This window comes from Cylas formicarius, unplaced genomic scaffold (assembly GCF_029955315.1).
Source record: "Cylas formicarius isolate icCylForm1 unplaced genomic scaffold, icCylForm1.1 PGA_scaffold_6__28_contigs__length_40554024, whole genome shotgun sequence".
NCBI lineage: Eukaryota > Metazoa > Arthropoda > Insecta > Coleoptera > Brentidae > Cylas > Cylas formicarius.
Window position 1 is genome coordinate 11,945,556 of NW_026844347.1, and position 22,210 is coordinate 11,967,765.

At 35.3% G+C, this 22,210-nt stretch overlaps 1 protein-coding gene across 4 annotated transcripts in view; it reads right to left on the reverse strand.

The window, feature by feature from the left end:
- Positions 1 to 22,210, reverse strand: part of LOC132704013 (mushroom body large-type Kenyon cell-specific protein 1) — a 225,109-nt gene that overhangs the window by 9,941 nt on the left and 192,958 nt on the right. For 2 of the 4 annotated variants that reach the window (XM_060673615.1, XM_060673614.1), the window contains exons 7-9: positions 12,041 to 13,152; positions 4,809 to 5,056; positions 127 to 527 (exon numbers count right to left, since the gene is read on the reverse strand). In XM_060673615.1, the coding sequence (XP_060529598.1) occupies positions 127 to 527; positions 4,809 to 5,056; positions 12,041 to 13,152 (1,761 nt within the window). The remainder of the gene's footprint in view (positions 1 to 126; positions 528 to 4,808; positions 5,057 to 12,040; positions 13,153 to 22,210) is intronic. The other 2 variants (XM_060673616.1, XM_060673617.1) reach the window with 2 other exon arrangements.

Here is a 22,210-nt window from a genome sequence, read left to right on the forward strand (position 1 = left end):
TAAGAAATAAATCGTAACCCGCAGTTTCAAAAGTATCAACCAATGAAACGCCACTATTTATGCATGGTGCCGTAGGTAAGGATGTTGAAATGCACCTAAATCAGGACAGTTGGCAAAGTTCCTTACCCATTCGACCCGGAGCCGTCCAGCAGGGATTCGGCTATCTGTCGCGCGTTTTTCGCCAATGTGGCAGTGCTGCCCTGGGGCGACGCCGTGCCTATCGTCTTCGACGACTCTTCCTGTAGCTTCTGCATCATCTGCGACGCGAAAAATTCGGGATTGGGCGGCAGAAAGGGCGTCGCTGGGTTCCGCGCGGCGGCAGCATATTCCAGCGGGTTGTGCGGGAATCCGGGATGCGGCCAAAACGGAAATGGCGGGTGATTGTAACCGGCCGCGAGGCCCGCCGCCGCAGCAGCCGCCGGTAAACCCGCCGCGGCGGCTTCGAACATCGGGTGCTTGATGCCGTTCGGGGATGTCGGCGAGAACTTTTGCTGAGGAGGTTTCATTATCGGTTTCATTTTATCTTGCTAATTGTACAAAACAAATAATTATACTCCATTCGGACCATCGACAGGGCAGGACTACTTTTATTTTTTAATATTTCGGTTAGGTTATTTTTTTTGTTTTAAATAGCAACTGCGTCTGGTTACTCTAAATGCATCAAAACGTGCTTTTTATTTCACAAGGGTAAAAGTGCGGCCAATTAGCACACAATAAATGGTCATGACTTGGCCTGGCCTATCATGAACGGAAGGTCCTTTACCCTCAATAAACGGAGCAATAAACCATTAAAAAGTCCATTTCCAAGTGTTTATCACTACAGGGAGGTATTTTTATTTTAGTAGTGTCGACACCTTAGACATTTTGAAATCTGCCTTTGGTAGTGTTACAGTAATTATTTGTCATTTAGACAGTGGGTTGAAGAAAATTCCGACGACGGAATGGAAGAAAGCAACGAACCAAAAATACACTTTTATTGGAATATGTAAGTAGTACATATAGTAATGCCATTCTTTTGGCGGGAGCGTTCGGCTTGGCACGGGAAAATGTTGAATTTTCGTGTATGTTCAGGTTGGCGCATGCGTTCTCATTCATTGAAATACAAATCGACATTTTCGAATATGAAGGTCTAATCGCGACCCAAGCACCCGAAGATCTTATATGAATGAGCAAGAAAAGAAATCTAAAATAACTCTAGAATTAAAGTCAATAAATTAGAAATTTTCCATATATTACCATCTTCCATTACACAAATGTCGTGGTTGTTCATATTCATTATTGTGTTAAATAATCGGTTCGAATTTAAGACGTTACTGTTCACACACTGGTATGTATGTGCGAACGCCGATAATTTTCCACGAAACCTCGAATGAGAACACGCCCTAACATTCAGGAAAATTCAAATTTTCCCGCCAAAAGCGGCTTAGAACCAGCACTACTATACTACTTATGTGCTCCAAGAGAATTGTTAATACTATCCTTATTTTCGGACAATTGCGCATACTGGTTAAATTTTAGGAAACTGTTTCAAAAGATATAATTCAACGTTTATTATAATAATCTTGAATCCGCTAATAATTTATATTTTCTTCTAAAAATATCAGAGGGCAAGGAAGCTCCCATTGGGGACATTCGGGTTAACTCAAACTTGCGTCGATTTTTTGATAACGATCCACTCGAAATGAAGAAACGATGTAACAAACAAAGACACAATGAAAGTGTTTAGGAATAGTGATGCAGAGTGGATTCGCAGAGAAGCAAGAACAGCAAGAGAGTTTATGCGAGTCATCAGATTCCTTCACTTGAATAGATTGCAACAGATTTCTGTACAAAATACGATACATTAAAGAGTTCCAACGATTGGTGCAATGGTGATAAAAATATTTCATCAATTTCGCGAGAATTGGTTTGACACCTGTAGAAAGGGTGGAAAAATTCTTTATCGAACTGCATTTTGAATGCTGCATCTAGAGGAAAAAGAATACTCATTTTACATTGTGGCTCCAGTTAAGGTCAGGTATCAGACGCTTTGCTACTTTCATTTAATATCATCACAAAAGAACTCGCAAATTCGGTAAAATAAATCTCTTCAAATATTCCACCCGGTAGTTTATGATAATGCTAGTTATCGCAGCACTTGAACTAAAAAGAAGTATTGCAAGAGTTCCTTAAACTTACCGAAAAAACAACGAAAGTTTTAAGCAGCAAATCGTATGATAAAATTTATTTCGTAGACGAGGTCATAAAAAATTCGTTAACATACCCTTAGCAGTACCACCTTATCACTGCGATTCGAGTTCTACAGAAATAATATGAACCGAATTAAGAAAAAAAAACAAGGTAATAAGATAAACCACAAAATGTTCGACCTTGTAATTGATGATGTACTGAAAACTCAGTCTGAACTATTATCAGAAAACACTTGGAACATCGTAGAACCATTAATTATATCTTTGGATGATAGCAATAGTACAGATGGAAAATATTCTGACAACTAATTCTATTTAGTTATTTAAGAGAATGTATTTTTATAGTTTACTACTAGATAAAATGTACCTCCTACAATTGTACGGGTGTATGGGTTACGCTAATATAAAAATCACAGTAAGATAATTAAGAAACAAGATCTACATAAACTAAAGAAAGACAAAGAAAATATAAAAATAAATAATTTAGTTTTATTATGCGAGATTGCGCATACTTAGCGTTAGCAACAAACCCCTTTCTTTGAAATTACCCTCTTAGAGAAAGAAACATCATCTGATATCTCCATTATAGGCCTGTGCCAACAGTATCACCTTTTCCAGATATGGCTGTCAGAAAGTGAATGAAAGACTGGACTCACACACAACATGGTTTCTTTAAAAATCGAAACACCATTATTAACTTAGTTTGCTTTACACATTTCACTGGAAAGGCTATCTTCTTAAAGGCTGTATGCTTGAATTCTGTGGGATTTATAAAATCATATCTGCGTAACAAAATGCAGTATGCCAAGCTCCGTGGTCGCTTAGTAGTATCCTAGTATGGCTAGTAGCGGCGTTTCCTAGGGTAGTAATCTAACGCCATTGACTGTTTTGCTTTTTATTAATGATATAATTGCTAACATTGACAGTCAAATTTTGCTCTTTGCCGTTGATGTGAAATTATTTCGTACTTTATAATATGAGGTGTTCCATAGTGAGAATTCTGCAAGCGGTAATATGTGTGTGATACTATAAATATGTATACTCGAAAAGAGTATGGTTCATATGACAACAAGTACATCACTTATATTGAAAACACAAAGAAAGTTTCCAATTTTTTTCACTTTTAAGTAAATGACGAATGGAAGACGATGACGAAAGTTGTTAATATCGACCATCTACATCTTTCCAAAAACTCAATAAAACAGTCAGCCCTCAAGATCTCTTAAGTTTTTTGATCACCCAGTGATGATTCACCCCGTCAAACGCTTTGGAGAAGTCGATGTATATGCATTTCTGCACTTCTTTCCAAGATATTCGCCAAAAAGGCAATAGTCACAATTAAAGGTTTTTGAAATCTATGAATGAATTCTCTTCGTTATTGTAAATATCACTTATATGCTGGCGATACCCAGACTTACATCTGCTCCATCTGTGATTTTAAAATGTCTTAGATAACTGTTTACAAATTGGTGACGAGCATCTTTTTCAAACCAATCCTGATAATTAAGTCTGTTGCCATATTGTTCGAGGAGTTTATTCTATGTAAAACTTCAATTTTGTCACACTTTAATTTCGCTGACAGAATTTATGGAAATATTATGGAACAATTTTAAATTCTATTGATAATAAAAGCAGACAGTTATCCATAAGCTTAAAGTGTCATGTAACACTTCCGTGCAAATTTTAGAAAACTTGCAGTTTTCCAGGGAAGCAAAATACCGAGGTGTCACATTTGACAAAAAGCTTCCTTGGAAATCGCACGTTCAAGGAAACACTTGCATAAAGGAAGGTACAGAATAATGTGTTGAAAGAACTAGGGTTTAAACTCATCAATATCCCTAACTTTGGCTGCACGTAAACCAATTACAGCGCATGAAGCGGTTGTCTGGTGGGCAAGAACCTGGCAAGTGGAAGCGTCAAAACCGCTGAGTAGCGTGCAACGTCTGTACGTCAGACGTCACAATCTATGATCAGCGCTACACCTATGTAACTGTTTGTTAAACATGACAACTCCCTCCTAGAGAAGTTTGGAAAAATGACACTTGACTTTACAAACGTAACCAAGCCAGAGACAACGAGGTAATCCAAGAAACTAGTATCGCAGCTGAGGATTCTAGTAAAAGAATTGAACGTAAATATGGAGGGAGCCGTACCAAAGGATTGGGTTCTAGTGACGACCGGCTCCAAATGTGTAGTTTGTAAGCTGTAATGGATCTGGGTGGTACCAAAGGACTGGGTGGTAGCGAAGAAAGGTTTCCAAAGTAATCTGTAAGCCGTAATTTATCTATTGTTTCACCAATGTCCTATCTTTTTTCCTTATGAACTAGTTTTGAAACAAAAGTAAAGACTTCCCAAATTATTACAACAAAAAGTAGGAAACCCGCTAAACAGTGATCGTCTTTGGATTGATGATTTTATGTCTCATTCTGCATAAGAGTGTAACCCATCCGGGATAAAACAGGCAGTAGGTTTTAAAGCAATAAGAAGCAGTTATCGATGGCATTTAAAACAAACAATCGAACAAATTTGACAAATATGTAGGAAAGTATAAACAGAAATAAAAGCAGTCATCCTGCACGTTAGAAGAAAAATTGAATTTGAACCGTTAGGAATGATTACCTGCGAATTCCTAAGGTCGTTCTGTTTAAGACTCGCGATTTTTTCATCGACCGGGTTAGGTTTCGGATCGCGTTTCCTGGGTCTCATCAGGTGCCGTTCCTTCACCTTGTACTCGAGGGTCGAATGAGGTACGCCGTAGTAGCTACCGGCCCGATGTACCGACATTTCTCCACGTTGAACCGCTCTTACAGCCTCGACCAGACTGTCCCGATCGTAGTTACGATATTTGCCACGCTTCGGTCGCGTACCTAAGAAATATAACCTAATTAGCTAATGCCATCTTATTCTATGTACTTTCTTGGTACGTGTATTGATATTGTTTTACAAGCGAAATTATTTTAATAGAAAGCAGTGGCTATATCTTTATATTTAATTTAAACCAGTACGGACGCTACTTGTTGAAATAATAAAATTGTTTATGTATCAGAAAATTGTGGAGGGACACACTTCCTGATTTCATAAGAGTACCTAATGGTTTCACAGTTAATATTAAATAAAAATTTATCTGAAAATTTTATTATGCAGTGCGTCAAAGTTGCATTGCAAATGCATCGAGGACATAAGTTGTAAAATAAATGAAGAGATTAAAGATAACCAAAAAAAAAATAAGATTTTTTGAAAAAGCTACTTTTACTTCCTGTTTTAAAAGTATCCGAAAAATCTAGTATGGAGTAACACTATCCTGAGTCATTCAGTATAGGAAATATTGATATTTTGCAACTTTGGCAGTTTTTTTAGATCCATCATTAACAACAATTTTATAAGCACGAAAGTTTAGAATAATTCAGTTTCATCGAAACAAAGAGAGTATAGTATAGTTACTACAGTAGAGGCAATCATTCCACCACCCATTTCGTTAGTATTTTCAAAGTTTGGGTGTAACTGGGTGGAAACTTTTAATAACCGATCATTCTCCGTCATCTGAAATATTTGTCTGGAAAATTCATTTGGCGAAACCAATAAGCAAAAGAACTTAATAAAAATAAGACACAGTTTTTGAAAAATATTTTTTTAAAGAAAATAAATACGAAAACATAGTTCATTGTCATTTGTTTCGTTTATTTTTAATACTTATATTCAAATATATATCAACAAATTTTAATTTTTCACAAAAATTCTTTTTTATCATATATCACATATCAGGTGCAATGTTTGGATGTAATACATGGTTTATTTGCTTACTTTGGTTTAGAAGTTTACTTAGTTTTTCAAAGGCTTAAATTCATTAATTTTTTTGGAAAAACAAACATTTTTAGAAAAATATCTTGTCTCGTGAAACGTCTTTTGCGAGAAATGTCAAATGCACCAACAAAAGCAAAGCAGACCATGTGGTCTAAACATTCAGATCCTCCACATCTGAGTCCTAAGGTTTTTGTCTTGCATATTGATATTGTATAACTTTACTTCAGTTGTAATTTCAGTAAGTTTGTGGCTTGCTGAAAGCTGAGTTAAACAGTACCGCGGGTTGGTAAATGTTCAAAACACTTATGGTATTTTGATGTTTTGTCAGTTCTCATTCTCCTGGTGGTGATGGTGTCTAGACAAAGTCGTCATTAAAGTGTCGTTTATGAAACTTGTTCTGTTATATAAATGACAATGACAATAAACGGTGAGAATACATTCACTGAGTACCGTGAACAATCATTAGAATTGAGAAACGGCAAAATACCATCAGCGTTTTAAGTATCTACCGAAAACATTTGTTGTGTTTAATTATTAATGATAATTAATATTTTGGTAATTAGTGGAACTGAAATTTTATAGCGACACCTTCGGCATACGTAATGTACGCATAATTGGATATTTTGAAATAGGGAGTAGGACAAAATATGTAAAGACTTTTATTGGGGTTTTCAACAATTTTTAAAATTTTAAGTGATTTTTTCTCTATCATGAGATATATAATAATGAAAAAATAATATGTTAAAAAAACGCTTTCTGAAAATTTTGAAAAAAAAAATATTTTTGAATTTAAAAAAGATTCTTGATGAAATATTTATCATAACATATTGCACCCGAAAGCTGTCGAAACTACATCTATTTCGAGGAATCCTTAAGATATCTTAATGCTGTTTATTATAATAAGAATTATTATTTTATTTGGTTTGCGCAAAATCAATTTAGAAAAAAGCACTACTGGTAAGGTAAGATTTCAGAATCTCCTTATGACCATAACTGAACCCAAACGTATCTAGTGGAATTTATAACCACCGAACGCGTCTTGAACATCGATTACAGCGTTAGATAACAGGACGGTGTGGTTGATAGGAGTTTAGTAAATAGAAATTAGTAAATCCGACTGAAGTAGAAGGTTGGTTATTGCGGTCCTGTTGTGAATTGCCTTCGGGCCGGTTAGAGTTGAATTTTCCTTCGGAAGAATTCGAAATTTCTAGGAAGTCTGGATATTTCATTCGAAATGCTAAAGAGTGTTGAGCTTTCTGACACTTTTTATATTACGTCTTACATCTTAACTATTTCGTTTGGTAGTCTTTTTGACCTTTCTTTTTCCCGCCAATGGCTTATTGAGATGACCCGCGTATTTTTATATCTTCAAATCAATGGCAAGAACAAGCGGAGAATCTTAAAGGCAACTAATTAAGTAAGAACATTTTTCGGAGTCAGTCAACTGATTACTAGCGGGGATCATGGAATTAAATAAATTCAAAAATGTTTTCCAATTATTGAGGTTTCCTTCGCACTTCCCTATTTCCAGGTTTGGCAAACTGGCATGACTAGGAAGATAATAGGTTTTAGGCTGCCTATCTTCGAAGAAGTGGATTAAATTGCTTGAATTTCATTATAGTCATTGTCGATTTTTTTACGAATGGCGTTGTGCTCGTCGAGTTTTCAACATTGACCAAGATGGCAGTAAGAAATCACAAAATCAAAATCTACGAGAAATGCGTCGATATTCGAAACATCCGGAAATGAGTTTACCGGCTGATTTAAATTAAGTGTTTATCATTGGTAACCTTGTTCTGAATAGAGATACAAACTCGGTTGAATTAGCAAACTATTAGCATTTTTCCTCTGAAAAGAAAAAACTTTGGATATGTAAATGGAACACCATGTATATTTTTAACTCTAACGTTAAATCACCAACAGAACAAAAAAGGTCATATGCAATAGAATAAAATTGAAAATAACCGAATTATCAGCACATTTCTCTGTTAGACTGTATGAATATGAGTGGTTGCGAAATGAATCTCCACTTTCCAGGAACATGGAAATAATAAAATACAAAAAAAAACTAAAAAACCTAATTAATTTATGATTTACGATGAAATTTATTTTAAGAGGTGTTCAAAAACAGCACCTCGCAAGTTTTTCTATTGAGCGAATGGCCTTTAATACTGTTCTACCATCTGTTTGGTTTATTTTTTCTCTTATTGTCGCCTTTAAAACATCAACGTGTTGGTATCTTTCCTTACAAATTTTGTCCTTTAAATAACCCCACAAGTAGAAATCAAGTGGGGTTTTATCTGGTGACCTCGAAAGCCAAGCCATTTGTAGCAATTCATTTATTGTCGAAAATGGTTGTCATGTTTGATATGTGTCTCGTAAGATATGAGCTTACTTATTAGGTCAAGCTTATCTAGAAAACCATCCAGAATGTCAGTAATAATTACGATTGTACCGCACACCGATCAGCGTGCCATCGTAAATGAGCTAGCAATGAATTTTCTCAATAATGATGGTTTTTGAATTATAAATACCAGAATTTGAAAAAATTGATTCGTCAGTCCATAAAAAACATATCGAAAATTATGTATGTTTTGGCGGCAAAAGTTAACATAACATTGACAAAAAAGTCAACATGTCGCGCTTTTCTTCACGTATAAAAACCATTTTTGAATAGGTGATATAGTAAAATTAATTTAAATAATTGACATCAATTGATATTATAATACTAATAATTAACACATTAACCAAAACTCATTTTGAGCTTTTATCAAATCTTTAGAAATAATGAAACCGTTTTTGCTAAAAGAAGGACACGAAATAATTATATAATAAATGATGACGTGGAAATTGGTGTTATTATTATTGTCTCTTATGCTCGAATAAAACAATAAAACGAAAATGGAGTTTCATTTCGCATAGCCTTCTAGACGAAAAGAGATAATTCGGTTATTTTCAATTTTAGGCTAATGTTGCATATGACCCTTTTTGTTCTGTCGGTGATTTACGAACGTTAGAGTAAAAATTATACAGGGTGGCCCATTAAAAAAGAGTACATATTCTTAATTTTTTCCTAAACCCTGCATGCAATTGCTTTGTTGTTCGGATTTCAATTTGATAATTTAACCTACTTTGTATCTCTACTCGTAACAATAATGAAAACTTAATTCAGATTAGCCGGTATACACTGGGTTCGTTTGAACTGTAAATTGTTTTATTTTTGCTGTGTTTTTTTCTATTAATTTGATTTAAACTACATATTATTGAGAGGGATTATAATGCGGGCATAAATGTAAGTGCGAACTTAATTAACTTGCTGTTTCATTTTAACGCATAGAATAGTGTTAGAAAGAATAATTGTATTCTAGAGAGCTTATTAAAATATTTTAGAGTGGGAGAGTACGTTCGTATATCCGAGAATCTTATTTCTCATAAATGGTGAGAAAACTAATGAAATAAAATTCTTTACCTGAACGGTGAGAGGTAAGAGGTATAACAACTCACATCAAACCGACGACCAAATCGACTATTACAAATTTATTAATAAGGCAAACCGTTTCGAAAAATCTGCGGCCGAAGTGACTAAAAATATATGTGGAGAAATCTATGTTGAAGGGATTGTCTAGCACGTCTTGCACTTCGAAATTTATCTGCTGTGTTCATATTATAGCTCCTAGAGATATAAAGGCCTTGCCTATGCTGATAATACAGGAACTTATGAAACTTGATTTTTTTTTGTTGAACATGTGCATGCGAAAAATCTAAATTGTTGTTTTTAACCAATGATCTGGCCGCTGACAGATCGTCAAGAAGTTTGGATACGATATACAAATCCTCTAGATTCTTCGTGAGCCGGTTGTTTTTAAATCAAGCTTGCTGAAGTTTCGCCAATCATCCTGTTGACTTCTTCAGAGCTTAACTGAAACTGGTTCCCATTTTACACTGCAGCTGCTTATATATTGTAGGGGGGCAGAACTGAAGGAGGAGCATAATTGGGAGCATTGAGGAGCATAAGCATTGGTTCGGATGACTGATTCCCATATTGGTGAAAGGTAAAGACGTGAGTCGCGGTTAAGATTGATTGGTTGCTTATAAATTTCTATAGATTCTCGCTCGCTAGAAAGTTGATTGCATGCAAGAGAGTCTAGTTGAAATTTGTCTTTTCTAATGGATTCTTTGCCGCATACGCATGCCATGCTGTGAACTCCTGAGGCCAAATAACAAAAATATGATCAACGTAGCATTTACATAATCCTGGTTTTTTGATAGAAGGTGTCGAGGGCTTTCTTTTCAAAGAAATAAATATATTCGCGATAATTGGTGATAATGGAGAACAGATAGCTGTTCCCCACGTTCGTTCATAAATTTGACCGTTACAAGAAAAATGTGTTCCAGACCAGGCTCCTTCAATAAGATGAGAAGGTTTGCTCCAAATTCTCGGATTTTAATATATCTGAAATAGTGTTCTACGTCGAAACAAACCATAATATCGTATAAATCTAATGTAATAGTTTTTAATTGTTCAATGGAATGGAAGGAATTAAGCACGAAACTAATGGTTTTCCCCGAAAAGGGTTTTAATATAAAAGCTAGACATTTTGCTAGAGAGTATGTTGGAGAACAAATGGTGCTGACGGTAGGTCGAAGAGGTCATCTTGGTTTAACAACATAAGGAGTCATGAGGGGTGTAACAAACTTTTATCAGCTTTTAAATTTACATCGTCGGAATTAGATTTTAGATATTTTAGAACAGGCTTTGGAATATTAGATTTAGGAGGTTTGTATTTTTAAAGGAATTTTGTTGTTTCAATCAAATTTTATTAGCTGGTTGAGATGGGACTGATTTTTCCGTCTCGGAGCAGCTAAATAAACTAATATGCATATATTAATTTTTAAAATGAGTTTACAGAATCAATAAAAATTACCTTATCGGGACGATACAACCTCAAAATCACCTCAACTTCGGTGCAATAATACAATATGGCCTCACTAATTTCGATAATTTTTGGTAGTTATTCTATTCATTAAATTTATTACTGGTAGAGTTTTCGCAATTAATTTTTGAAAATCAAGAAATTATTGCAGCCCAGTTGAAAACACTTCTAAAATGTCTTTCGAAAATTTTGAAATTTAGCGTAATCTTCAAATATAAAAAATAACCTTGTGTGTAAATCAAAGTATATGTTAAGAATTTGATATTTTCCATAAAAGTTTTGGGTATTTTAAACGACAGTTCAGTTTTCAGTTAGTTTGTATGTGAAGTTTGTACTCGGATCATCTTGAAATATAGATTAGTTACGAGGGCCACTTGAAAAGATCTCAACCTTACCCTGAAGATAGCGACACAAAGAATTGAGCATAGATCTGTTAAAAAAATATTTATTTTCGAAAGGCAATACGCCTACGCAAATTAAAGTTGAGTGGCACTCTGTGTATGGGGACTCTGACCGTCATTTATTATTGCAGTTCATCAAATGGTGTTAAACGACCATCGAATTGAAGTGAGAGAGATAGCAGAGGTTATGAAAATGTTTGAAGAACGTGTTTGTCAAATTTTAAAACAAGATTTAGGTAGACCAAAAACGCTTTCGAATCATTGTTTCCAACGCTCTATTAGCGCAGTTCAGGCGCAATAAGTCCTGAGTTTAGATACACTGTTTTAAGCCCGAATAAAAAATACTCCGAAAAAAGCAAAAACTGTTTTTTCGGCTGGGAAAGTGATGGCGACCTGACAAGCTGAGGACATAAATTACGGAAAAACAGACACATTTGCAAAAACAAATCCTATTTTAATGGTTGCCATGGTGAAAATCCACGAATTACCCCAGATCTAGCCCCTAGCGACTTCTATGAGCAGCTAAAAACTTCGGTAAACTTCGTGAACAATTATTTTGCGGAGAAAAACGCTGGGTACTATTTGGATGGGTTAAAGAGATGGCAGCATCGCTCGGAGAAGTTACGAGAAAAATAAAAAAAAAACTCTTGTATCATTGTTAGGTCGGAAACTTTTTAAGTGACCTTCGTATGTTGTGATACATAAAAAATCTCACCTTTTCCGCCACTCGGCGGCCCGGTGCCGCTCGCGTTCTGAGGCTTGGAAGGCTGTTGGTGTTGCTGCTGTTGCTGCTGCTGAAATTGTCTGTTGACCTCGTGCTGCGACTTGATGACAGACGGAATGTTGCCGGCCAGGGGCGGCGTAAACCCGCCCCTTTTAAAATCCATGTCAAGCATGGGCCTCCGGACGGGCGATTCCAAACCCTGCTGGAACTTTTGGCTGATACTTTGCGTTATGACGTCTTTGATCATCAGCCCCTTGCCGGGCAGGATCGGAGGTGATCCGGAATCGCTCGTTACCGGGGGCGAAATCAATCTACTACCGGAGGTTTCCAGCGACGCGCTCCTGAATATGTCGCAACCGTTTTTGGTCGACGTCGTCGGCTTAAAGGACGGAATTTTTAGTATCACATTCGGCGTAGACTCGTCCGTCTCCATGTCGGATTCGGACTTGGCTTTCTCCAGTTTCGTGATGACCGAATTCGACGGGCTCGATCTCGTCAACCTTTCACTCTCCCCGTTGCTCCCTTGCATCTTCAACAGATGCTCCTCAACCATCACCCGCTTCGCAAAGTCCGGAATTAAATGGTTTAATACTGATCCCTCTGGCGGCTTCTGATGGCTAGCCAGCAGGTTTTGAGATGCGATTAGAGCTTGAATGTAATGTATAGCTTCAGTCTGATTTAAACCCGTGCCCAGATCTTGGCCCTCTTTCGCTTTCTGCAAGAATAACTTGAGGGCGTCGGGCGGATGTTCCATACCGGAAAACCTCAGGATGTCCGCCATGGATAGGAGGGGCGCTTCCAACGCTTTCTCCACTTCTTTCTCCTCTTCCGCGCCGGACAATTCTTTGTCGTCGTCCATCGCTTCCTCGTCTTCGAGTTTCAGCGGCGTCGAACTGTTGATATGAGATTCCCGTTCCCGTTCCAATGCTAATTTGTACACTTTATTTCGAAGGGTGGACCGGGGAATGCCGTAGATGACGGCCGCGCGTCTCGTACCCAGTTTGCCCGATTGGATATCTCGCAGAGCGGCCTGCAATTCGTCTTCTGTATACGTACGACGGCCCGATACCGCGGACATCCTAGGTTTCGCTCTAAAATCAGAACTGAAATTACAAACACGCGTAAGTTCGTTGTCGACACCTTTGACAAGAATAATAATTAAAAAATTAATTTAACAACGGTGCTATTCGTGTTATACGGGGCAGTATATAACAGGATGTGAACAAAAATCCCATAAATGCAAGTGCGGAAATGGATTCTTTCCTAGGTACAGGGTAATTCATTGTATTTTGACACCCACCTACAGGGTTAATTTTGAAAGATAGGAAAAGAAGTGTGAATAATAAAGTTTCAAGATTTTTGCTCTATTAACAGCACCAAATATTTTTTTTATGACATGCCCTATATATTATTAGTCTTCCTGATTTCAAAAACATATAGTTTATTGACATTTCAGTTAGCCGTTTTTGAGATATTTCAAATTAAAAATAATTATCGTTCGATTTCTGGAACATGCCATATTGTTTAAAAATGGTCAAGTCTGCCGTGATAGCAACCATCTTATCTATGTTTGCAATTGTTTTAACGATGTTCTACTTTTGACAACTAATTAAAACTAAAGGTCTGCAGCGTAAGTTAAGTAACTTAAGATATTTCAAATGGGTTATACTGAGGAAGAAAAACGCCAAATAATAAAATTATATTATTCAAACGGACATAATGTTGCAAGCATAATGTTAAAAGAGAATATCGACAAATATATCCGGGTAGAAGAGTTCCTTCAATAAATACAATTAAAAATGTAATTAAACAATTCGAGGACCGAAACAGTGTCACATAGAAGACCAGGACAATTAAGAAATTTTGATGAAGACCTCAATACATTACTTTACTTTCAAGATAAATTATTATACTATTTCGACACTTGACATCATGACTTTGGGTTTTACTTTCTTACTTTTTATATTAAACATTTTTATAAAATGCTGAATAAACAAAAAAAAACCGTATACAGATAAAAATGACTTCTTATTTTTAAGGTAATATGTCTTGCCTGTTGATTTTCTTCTATAAAGGACATTTATTTAATTGGTCATTGATTCATTTCAGAGAAATATCTCAGCCCGAACCTCTTAATCTGGGATCAACACATCTCACCTCAGTTTTTCTTTCAAACAATTTCCGTTATCGAGATACCAAAAGGTTGATAAATCAAATTTGCTTACGTTTCGCCAATCCTGTTGACTTCTTCAGAGCTTAATTGAGATTGGATCGTATTCTACTATGTAACTGCTGATATGCTGATTGCCATATTGGTGAAAAACAAAGACCTAAGTTGCGGTTATGAATGTTTGGTTGCTTGTAGATTTCTATGGATTTTCGGATTTATCTGTGGTAGAAGAATTGATTACATGAAAGAACTTTAGGTTTATCAAATAAGATTTGATGTCCGATTTCATGATTGTGTTAAGGCACTTCCATGTTCTTTTTCTGATTCTGTTTCTCCAATGTATTTTTGTCGCATATGCATAAAATGCTGTAAACTCCTGGTATCTCAAACGGAATTTTGTCTTCGACGGATCAAAGATTTTGAGAGATTTTGTGGTAAAACTTCTTAAGAACTTTTGATATGTGGTCAGTGATGTTTTTTAAATTCTGGGTTCAGTGGTTTGGGTTGAGATACTTTTACGGCAAGAGAGTTCATAACTTTGGAGACGGTGCGTAGGTTTTTTGTAAACAGAATGCCCCAGTGTCAGATCTGATTTTCCGCTAATAAGAATATAAAAATATCTCAGATTGGTAAATGGTATGTAGGGTGTATAGTATATGGCTAAGGAAATCTCGAAGAGATTCTTGATCATGAGGCTAAATAACGGAAGGTATCGATGGCTTCCATAAATATCTATAGCTTCTCTTAACGTTTGTTTACAAATTTGACCGTTACAAGAAAAATATATTCCAGACAAGCATTTCTAATTAAGATGAGGTTTGATTCCAGATTCTCGGATTTTAATATATTTCATATAATGTAGCTTCTATGCATAAGCAACTAAACAAACTTAACCGCGACTCAGGTCTTTACCTTTCACCAATATGGCAATCAGTCATCCGAAATTAGTTCATATCCCTCCTTTAGCTCCGTCACCCTCAAACAGTATATAAGCAGGTACAGAATCGAATGGGAGTCAGTATCAATTAAGTTCTGGAGAAGCCTAACAACATGTTTGGCGAAACGTCAGCGAGACAGAGTTTCAACACCCGACGTTGAAGAAATCCAGAAAATGTGTAACTACAATTCTTGTCAAGTCTTTAAATTAAAATTTAAAAGTACCATTTTGTTTTTTTCTGGACTATGTCTAAGGGTGATATGTGACAGTTGTTACAAAAGACTGCCAAGCCATCAGTTACTTAAACACAAATACATACACCCATACTCGATGTATTCGCGTTCTTACATAGTATATCATCGTCTAATTATTTATATTTTGCCGGCGGATTTGCATCGGTGCCCACGCGATGGCCTAGTTTGCAAAAGCAGATCGCTAAGGTCAGGTCTACGTACGTACGTAGACCTACGCTCGCATTGATCTCGAACGGCCGAATATTTTGATGGTATATTTACGAAAGGCGCGTTTAGCAGCCCAAAAATTGAAATATACCGCGAAATTTCAATCGAAAGTGAAAATCGCAACTGGTTTTGTAGATGATGTATCTAAATACAGACATTGCGCTTAATTAACACTTCTGTTTACGAGCTAAGGCCGTAAATTTAGTAGTAAAAGCTTCAAGGTTCATCAAGTTTCCTCGTCTTGCGGTGACATTTAAACGACGAAGAAGAGGATTATTAGCAAGGATTTTAAAGCATTGGTTTTATTTCTGCAGCTCTCTATAAAACAGGTAAATAGAAGAATATAGTCCAAGTCACTAAGAATACATTGTGGAGTCTTATAGCTCAGCGTCGCCAGGTCTCGAGTAAATTTCGCAGCTCTGCTCCAAATTTTATCTCAACATTTTTAATTTATCAAATTTTCATGTACATTGGTGAATTTTTTAACGAACATGAAATCAAAGTATTGCCACATATCGCTTTGCTTGCTAACCAAAACATTATATATATATATATATATATATATATATATATATATATATATATATATATATATATATATATATATATATATATATATATATATATATATATATATATATATATATATATATATATATATATAATTTACCAGACTCAGTTCTGTATGTGTGAAAATGTTTTTCTCCAGCAACCAATCATGAATTTCTTCTTTTTACCATGAGGTCGCTGGATACCTAAATTTACAAAAATTGTTTCGTAAATGGGTAAATTATTTATATGTATTGAATATGTATTCTCAGAGTGACTTGACACTATAGGATATTAATTTTGAGCACTAAAAAAAGTAGGGAGGGCAAGTTGCATTTCGATGTTTCTTTTACTGCATCCAGAGATTCTGGACCAGACCAGACCGACCAGAAAATTTGTCACTGTGGTCGTACAATTTCCTCCCATCTGGCTGGATATTATGATATAGCCGAGAACAAAATTCGAAAAAAATTACTAAAAAAAAACTGAAAACAGGAAAAACAGTAGATTTTAAAAAAGTTACTCAGGACTAGTGGTTCAGGAGTATAAAAGAGATATCCTTACTTTGAGCAAAGGCAGACATCAGCGTTGGTCAAAAGTAAATAAAGGCCTGCAACTTTTATCCCAGTAGAGGAGAAGCAACTCAAAATAAAACGAGTGCTACCAGAAATAGACGGTTACTGGATATATGAGATGCCGAGCTGTATCAACCTGATCATCACATCCCTTAAGTTTATGACACGAAAAACTCAAGACACTTTATAGAACGTCTTCCAGGCAAAATCTGCATGTCCTAAATTTAGGTGTGTCAATTGTAAGTTGGAAAAATTTAGACAAAAATAAACTGACTTGATAAGTTACTTATTTAGTTTTGTTATTGCATTTTCATAAATATACATTTACTTCTTCTGGATTTTTCCTGTGTTGTGTGATTGCATCGCTTATAGTCCAAAGAGTACTCAGCTTTGAAGGGGACATGATGGCAGAAATTTCTAGAAACATTTGAAGAAGAGACTTGTTTACTTGATTGGTTTGACAACGGGTATTGTGGAATCTCTCCCAAAGATTATATATATATATATATATATATATATATATATATATATATATATATATATATATATATATATATATATATATATATATATATATATATATATATATATATATATATATATATATATATATATATATATATATATATATATATATATATATATATATATATATATATATATGCTGACACTATATTCCGGGATATCATCCGTTCGCTTGTTGAACTCCGACTGGAATCCTGCAGACGTTTCGCCAAAATCTCACTTGGCATCTTCAATGCTCGCGCTCCGAAAACACTTCGAACACTGTGTGTGTGAACGGGTGTTTTTTTTTCCAAGGTAATAGCCTCTCTTAGAACACGCTAAGCCTTTTTAGAGTTATCAACATTTATTTCAAAAACTATTGGAACACTCCCATTTTATGGATAGAGCAAACAGCATTAAACGAAAATATTGAATTTTACTCAGTTTTGAAATAGGTCGCTATCTAATCGTCATCAATTCTATACAATTTTACAGAAAACGGGTTGTAAAGTGTAAAGTCATTCCAGAAAATGAAAAATAATTTCTAGCATTTTCTTGGCCCATCCTTTTCCCTAATACCGTATCTAGTTGTGCTTATTGGGATAGTGTGATACTAATAATATATTTAGAAAAATGCTAAAATAACGAGGTTTTGTAGTATACCCACATTTAAAGGGTAAGTTTAATTTTGTTATTTTACTATCGAGTCAAAAACGTGATATTTGAATATGTTGTGACCTACAAAATGAGGTTTTAATAAGGTCTATGAGGCGTTTCAAGATTTTTGGACATTACGCGCATCGTCTTGTTTTTCGTTAGTACTCGGAGTTCTATAAGTTCTATATTTGAAGAAATATGGACAAAAAAGCGAGTTTATTTTTTTTCAAAAATATCAAAGTGTAGAAAATATTCGGAAAAGGGTCAGCAAATTGTTAAAAGTATATGTTTATTTTGTACATTTTTATTAAAAACAGCAGGGGTGAAGATTAAGTCAATTTTTATAATATAACACCAAGGAACCAGAAAGAGCTATGGAGTCAAACTATTGATAGGGGCGTTTACAAAGTTAAAATGATCTAATTTGGAGACAAATTTCAAAATAGGTATCCCAAACTAATACATTTAAAAAGTACATTGACAATATATTTTCGGTTCCATTCAATGGTATACAAATTTTCGACACTAAATTTTTGGGTTCTTTTCTAATTTCAATTTCGGTTCCTAAACCGTTATTTCCTGTAGCTTCTGTCAAAATTTGCATTGCTTTCGACAAAACTTGCAAAATTTTTGGGTCGAAAAAACATAATTTTCAAATTTTTGCTAGTTTCCACATTCCACGCATTGCAGATGCCCTTCGTGAATATTTTAAGCGTTTATAATCTAATCCAACAATACGAATAGGAGTGAACGCCCTTCAACTGCTTATAAGTAATAATCGTGAATTCAAGGTTGTACTTCCAATACACACCTTTCCGAGCGTTTGTGTTGGACTAGGTTAGTAAACTCTTTTATCTGTGGCTATTTGCACGGTGGCTGACTGATAGCGGATTAGGCTTTACTTCCATCAGAGATTATTGCCCTGCGATAAAGCGCGAACAGACCCAGACCGAAATATAAGCCTAATATGTTTATTGACATTCGTATCGGTGTTTTTGGCCTTGATAATGAAAGGATCGACACGTCTGCTTGGTGAGTAAAGCTGCATATGCTGCCGTCATATCGAAACACGTAGCAAAGGCGATATTTGTCGATTCCGAGATTACTCCCGGATGAAATTCGAAACGGAAAAATAGGTATAGTTGTCTGCATGACGTACAGTGGAAAGTCGTCCAATATTATATGATAGTTGTCTCTATGTGCTAGGAATTGAGCTATCGAGCGAAACTAAATTTCACAAAGAAGTCAAAATTAACAAGTTCTGATGACGGACGGAAACCAGTTATAGTAAAATTATCAATACAATGAATGATCTGAATCAACCGTTCTACGGGCTTCACTTCAATATTTTATTTAAGTGGATATGTCTGTTTGTGCGTATGAGCTTTTTAAAACGAAGTAGATTATTTAAAATTCGAATATAAACTGTTTGTAGTAATTTACCGACGAAGTGGCTACACATTATATAGATAAAAATTCCACAATAGGTATATATGCAAATTAAAGTACCGAAATACATTATTCTGCAATGCAATAATAAAATAAGACGCAACTATGCTATATCAGAATTTAATTTTCCACCTTGAAAGTATAAACTCCTATTAGGAAAGTTATTTTGTTATTGTTTGTAAATGTTTAAATAATTTCCTGGAAATTTAAAATAACTTACGAATGATAAGAATTCTGATCTCCCTACCTATCATTAAAACCAGTCTAGAATGTCGACTCAAAAAGAACTTAGTAAAGACCCTATTCCTTAATTTTCAAAGTAATATCTTAAATGTCTAATATCACTGTTAAACTTATTATTAACGTATTTATCGTTCCAATGGCGTGTTTAGAAGAAAAAAGAATCCTTCCATATACACGGCTGAAGATAATATAGACAAACTTAATATTCATGAAACCAGGAAGAAAAGTTCTATTTCTATTCCCTTCTGTAGATTACCTAATTTTACGCCGATCTAGCGTGCGAGAAGTGTCACTTTACCATGTGAGAGTTTCTTGGCCCACGGATCCTAGCCCCTTCGGACATTTCCGGGATTTTACCGCACGACTTGAATTTTGACGTTTGTCAATTCTGGCTGTCAGTATTCTTGTTGTTTTTCAAAAATGTACCCAAAAACTAACGTCGTAGAAAAAGTATAGTATCCAACACGTTTGGTAAACTTTTAAAATCACTCGTTTATTAAACACTCGCTCCGCTCATGCCAAATAAACTCGTGGTTCAAATGCCATTGACCGCACTTGTTGCGTAATATACTATTTCAACTGAATTAGAATATACTGATAGTTTTGCAATTCATATTCTTCGATTCTATTACTACCAAATTGTATTTAAAGATTTTTTTAAAACTCTTCAAGATTTAGCTGTTGGTATGGTGCCAAATATAAACAAACACCCTGTACATATTTAGAAAAAAAATCTAATAAAATAGTAAAGAGACTTAAATATTTTTTATTTCTAAGTACATTATATTTATTTATAATATATTATATTTATTCGTTTTAAGTAGTAAATATTACAATATCAATCAATCAATTTTTGTACTGTTTATAAGGAAATACAAGTATACAAGGATCTGCAAAGGGTAAACATGTAGTGAAAAAAAAAAAGGTGAAATAAACAAAATAAAATAAAACAAGATGTTAATGACACTAAACAAATGTATAAAATGATTTGTGAAACATTTTCATGAAAGCCGTTAAGAGGACAAAAAAAAGATTAATAAAAAACAACCTAACATTTATCCACCCCGGTTCTAGATATCCACAAAAAACTCCACATCTTTAAACCGGGTAGTTCTAATCTCGTCATATAGAGGACATCTAAATAATAGGTTAGCGCCAAAATTTCCCGGCCTGACATAGATGCAGCTCCAGCATCACGACAAAGCTTTGCCTTCTTTTAAATATATATCTTAGTAGGCTGCGAAACAAAAATTGAAGTCTTGCGTCAAACAGTTTTTTATTGACATCATTTTAAACAAGACGTGTTCGAAAAAATGTCGCAAATAACGCAAATTGAGTATAGAGCAGTCATAAAGTTTTTAACAAAAGAAGGGTTAGCACCTAAAATTTTTAAAAAAAGGCTGGATGGTGTGTACGGCCAAAGTTCTCCTTCGTATTTTGCAGTGAAAGAATGGGCAAAACGTTTTCGAATGGGGAAGGAGTCACTTGAAGATGATTCAAGAACTGGTCGACCAGTGGAGGTCATAACGGACCTTGTTGCGATTGTGAAAGAGGTGGTATTGAGTGATCCACGTTTCAAGGTCAAAAAAATCTCAGAAATTCCTAGCTTTCTGATACGAGTGTTCGTCGAATCCTGCATGATCATTTAGGTATGCATAAAGTTAGTGCATGATGGGTTCCTGAAAACCTTTGTGTCGAGTGTGGGCGGTCTTTTTTGAAACTCTGTGGGTCGGAACCGAACCCTGTGATAGAAACTATTGTGACGGGAGATGAAACTATGGTTCTCTATTATGACCCTCTATCGAGAAAAGAATCAATGGAATGGCGTCGTAAGGGTGAAGCACCTCCAATTCAGAGTCTGCCAGTCAACAAAGAAGGTGATGGCCACGATCTTTTGGGATTGTGAAGTAATTCTTTTGATAGATTTTAAAGAAACTAATACCACTGTCAACGGTAAATATTACGCAACATTATTACATAAATTGCGAAACTGCATACGTGTAAAACGTCGAGGAAAACTGACCAGAGGCGTGCGTCTTTTGCACGATAATGTACCTGTCCATACTGCTCGTGTTGCACAAGCTGCCATTTTAGAGTGTGGGTTCCAACATATAGATCATCCTCCCTATGGTCCATATATGGCCCCCATATTTAAAAAAGGACTTACGTAGACGGCGGTTTAACGACGAAGTTGAGTTAAAAGAGGCTGTTTTAGCTCATTTTGCAGACAAATCAAAAGAATATTTTTTTAAAGGTATTGATCTGTTTGTTAATAAAGAGATGTGTATTGAAGTTAAGGGGGATTATATTGAATAATAATAATATATTGAAAAATAATAAAAAATTGTTACTCTACTTTGTTTCTTTCATATTCAGGCCGGGAAATTTTGGCGTTGCCCTCGTATACGAGAATTTTGTGTAGAAACTAGAGCTAAAGGAGTTTAGAAAATAGTCACTAATAGTTAAACTGTTGTAAACTGCTGAAATCGAGATCAGTCTGAAAGCAACGTTCTTTGTATTTAATAACGATGTTAAGCAAAGGGCGTTTTGACTAAATATTTGTGGCAGGTAGGAAAAACAGAGTTCACAAGTTTCACCAGAGGAACCCAATTATAT